Raw genomic sequence first — 8,040 nt, 5'->3', positions numbered from 1 at the left:
TCCAATGGTACTCTATTTTAGAGTAAAAAATAGAGTGATGAACAAAAAAAAAACAAATTACTCTATATTTGGAGTAAACCTATTTTTCATTCTATTATAGAGTAATAAATAGAGTATCATTGAAGCATTTTTTACTCTAAACTCTATTTTAGAGTGAAAAATAGAGTGGGGTTGGAGATGCTCTAATAGTGACGAAGTGTGTATGTTTTCAAAATACCATTAACAAAACACGAACTTTTTATTTATTACAAAAAGCACAGGATAACATTTTATTTAGGAGTAATTATTAAGCTCCGAACTAGACGAGCTACATAGATTCACTGGCACTGACGACATTGTCGTGGACTAACGATAAATTCCTCTCCACTGGTTCTTTCCAAAACTCAGACATATTTGTATTAACAGGATAGGTAATAAGTTCACGAATGTTCATGGGTTGGATAACGTTTGGGTCGGCTCCGAAGAGAAGATGAGCGAATGATTCTTGTGCCTTCTCTGAGTTGTGACGTCCATCGAAGTAAAGGTAAGACCTTTGATACTCGCACAGCTTCGAGTGCACGTTGGGTAAACCGCAACCATATGCCTTGTGCGTCCCAGTACCGCAACACGATACATTGGTAAGGGAGAAACCTAGTCAATCACAACAAGTATGATCAAATACTAGTTCTAAATAACGATGTTAACTGTTACTAGTGTATGTATATATTATAATACTTACGGAAGTTCATGTTTCTTTGTGTCCTGCGAAGAATAACATTGTAGAAATCGAAGACGGTGAATTGGAAACCCGGTTTGGCTGTCGCTAAGTCATTCAGCATCGGTCCGATTTTAGCGTTGTGTAGTTTAGCCAAATCGTTGAGTTTCTCGTAACAGTCGTTACCAGTGTTAAAATCTTGTCTCACGATAGGTAAACAACCTAGTGGCGGTAACGTATATACAACGAACTTACTAGCTCCGAATGAATACAACATCTGCAATATTCACATACATTATTTACAGTAACGAATATTATGGATACTATTAAGTATTAACTAATTTTCCCATTCATTTCTAAGTGTAAAAGGACTTAATTACCTCGATATTGTATTTTAGTCTGCTACTGACTGAAGTGACAAAAGCTTCTTGAGCAGAGCCATCGGCAGCAGGATTGCTTTTGGTAAAGTTTAAGTAATCTTCCATACCCATGGATATCATAAACAATGATTTCAGAATGTAATCATCGTTCCAGTTTGATCTCATCTGATCGAATTTCCTCACTTGTTGATTCAGATTCAACTATAAAAAAAAAAAATTAAACCATGCGTTACAAAAGGTACTAGAATTTTACTGATAATTATTTAACAAATAATTTATGACAATTATGACTGATATAATTATAATAGTAATACACTATATACCTATATATATAACGAATGAAGCTTACAGAGTCTTTGGGAGTCCCAAGTATAGTAGCGGAGTCTACGGCAAAGCTAGCTCCTCGTGAGGCATCGGCGCCAGGTTTAAGCGCCGGCGGTAAATCGTGTGAAATCCCCATAAATTTTGCTGTCATTTTATTCACCCCTCATTAATGTTATGAACTTTAATTATGAATCTATTTTCACACATTTATAAAATGCATATTTATAAATTTCATAAAAATACTCCAACTAAATTTTGTTAAATTTTTTAAAATCTAAACTTTTTCGCTACTCAATTTAATAATCCCAACTAATTATTTTGTCCATTTTAATACATAAAATTTTAAAAATGTGCCAATTTTAATATCCAAACTTTGTTTATTTTAATCAAAATGGTTAATAAATTTCAAATGGAAATTTAAAAAATCTCTAAAATTCACAAACAATCTTAAAAATTATAATTTTCTAATAAGTGTTAGAAATAAAGTAATCAAATTTTGCATAATCTTATATTGTATAATAAGTTTTAATTTTTAAATATCAAATTTAGTTTATTTTTGGAAATAGAAAACAAATTTATTTATTTTCCTTCAAAAAAATTTTAAATTTAAAATTTTCTCCATAATTTATTTATTTTCATTCCAATAACTTCAAATAAAACTAGAATTTTTAAGATTATTTTGTGAATTTTAGAGATTTTCTAAATTTTCATTTGAAACTTATTAACCTTTTTGATTAAAATAAACAAAGTTTGGGTATTAAAATGGGTATAATTTTAGATTTTCTATATTAAAATGGTAAAATAATCAGTTAGGGTATTAAAATGGGTAGCAAAAAAAAGTAATATTAAAAAGCTTAACAAAATTTAGTTGGAGTATTTTTATAGAATTTTGTCAAACATGAACTCAATTTTAAATTATTTTTTGATTTTATATATAAACTCACGAATACGCCATAAATTATATGTTTTCCCAGTTTCTTTTTCCGATACGGAAAAAAATAGTTGTTTCCAGGAGAAAAGGTGAAAACAGAGAAAAGAAAAACAATATTTTTTAGTAAAAAACAATAAACTTGTGTTGTTCATAAAAAGAAAAACAATAAACTTACCAATAAAGTCCGGCACAATTTTGCCATCCGATAACTTGCCGTTGGGGTCATCTCGGGATTTACCGTAAGGCCAGAAGTTTTGAGGAAGTGTACCACTTGTAATGAACTTTCTATTTCCGGCGTCGAAGTTGGAATCTCCGAATGTGAACAATGCCACCGCCGGAATATGTTGTCCGGCGACGATGATAGGGTTGTGGAACAGTGTGAATACAAGAAGTACCCCTAGAACACTCGCTAAACTGAAGTTGGGTGCCATTTTTGTGGAACAGAGGATGGTAAGATATGTTTGATAAGTTCTTGTGTCCACTACTAGATATATATATATATATATATATATATATATGAAGCAAAAATAGTTAGAAATAATACAGTTTTAAATGACAAGTTTTGTTGAATGTAACATGTCAAAAACATTTCAAATTACAGAAAAGAAATAATGCTTGTAATACAATTATATACATGCTGACAAAAAATATAATTGTATAAAAAAACAAAGTGGCAGCGGTGTGAATGTGAAGTGTTCACTATTCAGTCTCTCACGTTTTTGATATGTGTTATTGGTTGAAACTAATTCCACTTGTACCTAACTTTTCGTAAATTTAACGGACCCAAAATTTAACCATCTCTTAGATTATATGTTTTTAGTTAATCTTTGAAAATTTAATGACTTATTACATTTTCATTTTTGCGATTATGGTATATTTCAAAATAATTTCCTTTTTAACTCGTAGTTGACAAAGCATATATACTATTAAAGCAGGATCATATTTTAAAAATTACCTTAGCCTGCCATTTTCTTTAAACATTGACACTCTTTCATTAGGGTAATTATGACATTTTAGATTTAATGCAAGCCACAATTTTTTTCTGGATTTTTTTGCTATATTCTATATTTTATAATATTTTAATAACAATTAAAGGTAACCAAATCTAACGAATATTGATAATACGTAAATATATAATTTAAACTAATCCCATCGAAAGTTTTACATTTAAAAATATAGTGTTATAATTTACAAAAAAAATATCATTTTTAAAATATGTTGAGCATAGCAAAAATGAATTTAAAGTTTCATGTTATTACGAAATTTACTTGGTCATATATAAATTATTTTATTATGAAACGAAGAATACTTCTTTTATAATAATTTAAGATATTTTCAAACTTGGGTAACTATCAAAATCATTAATACATTGTTTGAAATATGAATTAGCTCGAGATCTTTAAGATCCACAATATATGGAGAATAGCAAGTATACCTATGTTTTGATACACAATATCTTTCAAGTTTGGAATATGCTATACGTATATTCCTAAAGCTATCTTAACCCTTGATTTACAGACACGATTTCTCATTACTATAAATATGGCTTTGTTAAACGTTTTCTAAACAAACCACTCATATTGTAAAATTAGCTCGAGATCTTTAATATTTTTGAGGATTCGATTGTTGTGGCTCTGGAATGATTTCTCTTTATGCATTGATTTTCCTATTCTGTTTTCAAGGTTTTGGAATATTGAACTGGATTCTCTGGTTTCTTTTGAGTTTTTTTTTCTGTTCATTTCTTTTTGAGCTTATTGGATATTTGTTTGAGGTTTTTAACACAAAAGTTTGTAAAGTCATTACAGCTTTATCAAGTAGATAATACAAGGTTGGTAGGCTTTTGTGTTTTGACATTTCAGGATTAGTATGACTGTTTAGGTCTTATAACCTTTTCTCGTGGCTCTGGTGTTTACAAGCATATAGAGTTCTCTCACTTGATTCACTATGGTTGGTACTTTTTTTCTTATTCTATTAAACACTTTATATGTGTTCATGGGGTCTTGGGGTTCACGTTACGCGGGATGTAGAGTCATATATACAAGGAACAAGAGGTTGCAAAAAAAAAAAACTAAAAGATCCCAGGTTTTTGTGGATACATAGTATCTCAAAGGAAGTACAAGAAAGGAAATCGGGTGGTCTATCTTGGTATATATTACATGAGTTTTTGATGGACACATGGTACACCCTTCATTCAATATATAGGTTTCTCAACGATCAAAGGTCTATGGGATGCAATAATTTATGGGAGGTCCTTATTATGGGTTGATGGTTGTTTATCGTGCTATACGGTTTTGCGAGTTTTGAACATAGTTGTATTATGTATAATACATGGCTGGTTAATCAAAGAATGCATCTTTCAGTCCAAGTCTTATTATGATAACAAGGAAATATATAGCGGGTTGTTTATGTATTCATATTTCATTGGAAGGAACTTTTACTAATAGCATAGCGAAAAAAAATGTAAACTAAATGGGTAAAGAGTATGGAGAAAAGTTCCCTGTTGTTGCAGACAATAAGATGTTAACAAGATGTTCAAGGGGCTAACCAGTAGGCAGAGGTTTGTTCTCTGGATAGATTCCATGGAAATTTGATTGGGAGGTTAGTCAGTTTTTACAGATGTATACTCTCAGTTTTTCATTAAGAATAGTGTATCGGTGGACATGTCGTACGTTTAACAGACGCTTTTATTATACTGTTTCAGAAAAATATCAAATTCTAGGCACTTCAAACAAACAAGAACTTTTTCCGAATCTCATTTGAGAGCAATACAAAAATATTAAAGCATGAACAAACAAATTAAACTTAGTTGATTAATCAATGAAAATAATTTAAAAAAAAACTTAAGTTAATTTCCTATTTCAATTATCACCAATGGTTTATATATTATTATTGTTTAAAAAATTAGAAATTGATATTGTAACAAATTCCTAAACTCCAATAAACAGATTAAAGAATAACTTGGGCAACATTACATATATTAACTACACGCTCTAATCTATACAATTCCTATATTATATTCCATACACAGTAAGTTTTGAAACCTTTTAAAACATGATGATGTAATGTTACTCCAATTCTGTGTAGACGTATTAGAAATCTATTATTATTTTATAAACAAAGATAATCATTTAAAACAAAAAATATAAATAATCAACGTAATTATATTAATACAATTATATTATAAATAAAGATAAAATCTATGAAACAAATTACAGTTTACAAATATATTTTAAAATAAAATTTTAAAAGGAAAATTATTTTGTGTCTTCAAAGCGCGGATCAAAATTTAAAAAAAGATAAAAAAAAGTTTAAGTTTTCTATAAAATTAAACACAAATATATGAAAATATGATATTTACTAAATATTTGTAAATTTTTTAAAAACATTTTAAGGAAAATAAATCCGCGCTTTGAAAGCACGGGTCAAAATCTAGTAATAGAGTTAAAAAGGGTTGACAAACCAGAGTGTTAAAAGTAATTACGTAAATCATTTTAAATTGTTACATGTTTTTGATTTTAAACTAAATCATTTTAAATAAAATATAGTTGGACAAAAGAATAGGATGTTTTAATTTTTTTTTATTTTTATTAATATTATAAAATAGTAATATAGTGATCTGTTTTGCATAGACCAATCTTGTAATATTTGATTCAAAAAAGGACCAATCTTGTAATGATATTGTTTAAAAGGTATTGTCTAAATGTCACTTAACCTATATAAAAAGCATTAAAAGGTTCGATCTTCAGACGATGCTCCTTACTTAGATTCAACACAAATTTCCGAACACATCACTCTCGGTGGAGCATGATTACTTAGGCATTACAAAACATTTATCCGGAGTTGCTAGTTCTAATGGTAAAACCTTGAGTAGAGGTGCCAAGTTGGAGTCTCAGCAGTTCGAAGAGGGGGATTATATTAAAAAACAGATTCTTGTCCCAATAAGAGCTATAAAGATCCATACAGAAAACTACCAATTATAAAATCAAAAATATGAAATAACTGAGTTAAAAGTTTGGTTTAGTTTGATTTACTAACACTTTTTTTTAATTTTAGTTTCAATCGGTGGAAAATTACGTAGCCGGCCCAAAAACATGTTTTTGTGAATAAAATAATAACTTAAATCAAAATAATAAAAATGTATTACATTTATTGTTACTTAATTTTCCACTCCATATAAATATTTTACTAAATAAAAAAAACTCTTTATGTTTCACTTAATTTAACCAAACCCATAGAAATAGTCTTTTTATTAGTTTATAAAATCAGTCAGCATGAACATTAGCTATCCATTTAGGTACGTGTTCCTTTCGGGTATCATTTTGTTTGTTTTGTAAGGCTCTGCTTGAATATTATAAATTTATGTGTGGATTTTGAGTTGGGTTCTTCTGGATCTGGATGAGTTCGGTTCATATGTATATGAGTCTAAAAATATCTAAATAACAAATTTTGTCTGATACAAATTCTGATTTTTGTAAAAAATAATCTTTTATCCGATTCGGTACAGGTCTTTTGAATACAATTAGTTATATTACAACACATTTAAAACAAATAAAACTAATTATAAAAAAACAAACATCAATGTATAAAAAATGTAAGAACTAATATCCGCGCATATGCGTAGATCAATATCTAGTTATAATAAGATGTTAATTATAGTCAATTTCTATAATAATATTTGAGAAATCATTTTTTTACGTGTTGCGATCACGTTAATTCTAAAAATTGTTAATTACGTTGATATCCTTAATGAATTAAAATTATTATGTATTTGCCATTATCAATATTTTTATTTTTAAGTTTTTATGAATGTTTTGTTTTACTTTTCTAAAAAAAATATCTATAAATCTTTCCAAAGTTATTTGAAATATTTATTTGTCTGATATATTTTCATTAGATATTTTATTTTTGAATTTCCATTTATACTGGTTTCTGAACCACATATATAAAAAAATATGTTTATAAAATTTTAAACGTGGATATATTTTATAAATAATTTGATTTCACAAAAAGGAATTAAATTATAATATTGATATTTTTAAAATAATAACTTTCCTTTAAAAAATTATATCAAACCACTTAATAAATATTCCTTTGATGATTTTTTGTCACTTAAGTTTTTTTTATTTTACCTTCTTTTTATCTATTCTGGTTTCAAAATAAACTATATATAAAAGAAATAATTATAAAATTAATATATATATATATATATATATATTCATTTCATAATTTAGGAACATCCACAAAATAACTGTAATATTTAAAAGTTAAATAATTCTCCTTCGATGACAATAAAATAAAATAAATAAAGTCCCCCCGTCAAAATATAACTCAAACAGCATAACAGATATTAAAAAGACTAAATATATGTTTTCGATCAATACATTTTTATCTGATTATCACCAAAAAAATTAACATAAACCAATATTCTTAATAAGCTAAAAATTATACGTACTTACCATGATTAAGAATATTTTTAATTTCGTTGTTTTGCACAACTGAACTAAATGCAATGTTCTTAACTAACCTGTTTTTTATATATTAAACTATATATATATACACACTCAAAATCTGTGGTCTAAGTAATATGTTAACTTGACCAATCTAAATTGTTGCTAAAAGAAAAAGAAGACCAATCTAAATTTTTATACTTACAATCAGTGGTCTAACTAAATATATCAACATATTATTATGTATAGTAATATTTTATTTAT

General features: G+C 27.5%; 1 protein-coding gene across 2 annotated transcripts; it reads right to left on the bottom strand.

Moving 5' to 3' along the window:
- Positions 1-203: 203 nt before the first annotated feature.
- On the bottom strand, positions 204-2,760 carry LOC103871089 (GDSL esterase/lipase At1g54020). Of its 2 annotated transcripts, XM_009149312.3 has the most exons (5): positions 2,505-2,760; positions 1,424-1,542; positions 1,075-1,275; positions 719-971; positions 204-630 (listed from the first exon to the last, which is right to left on the bottom strand). In XM_009149312.3, the coding sequence occupies exons 1-5, from the start codon at positions 2,758-2,760 to the stop codon at positions 308-310; spliced, it is 1,152 nt and encodes a 383-aa protein (XP_009147560.1). In that variant the 3' UTR covers positions 204-307. The 2 variants fall into 2 exon arrangements, with proteins under 2 accessions (XP_009147560.1, XP_033129116.1); XM_033273225.1 differs by lacking the exon at positions 2,505-2,760 and having other exon boundaries at positions 1,398-1,716.
- Positions 2,761-8,040: the final 5,280 nt, after the last annotated feature.

The sequence above is a fragment of the Brassica rapa genome, chromosome A06 (genome assembly GCF_000309985.2).
Source record: "Brassica rapa cultivar Chiifu-401-42 chromosome A06, CAAS_Brap_v3.01, whole genome shotgun sequence".
In the NCBI taxonomy this organism is placed as follows: Eukaryota; Viridiplantae; Streptophyta; class Magnoliopsida; order Brassicales; family Brassicaceae; genus Brassica; species Brassica rapa.
This window is presented reverse-complemented; position numbering and strand designations above follow the sequence as displayed.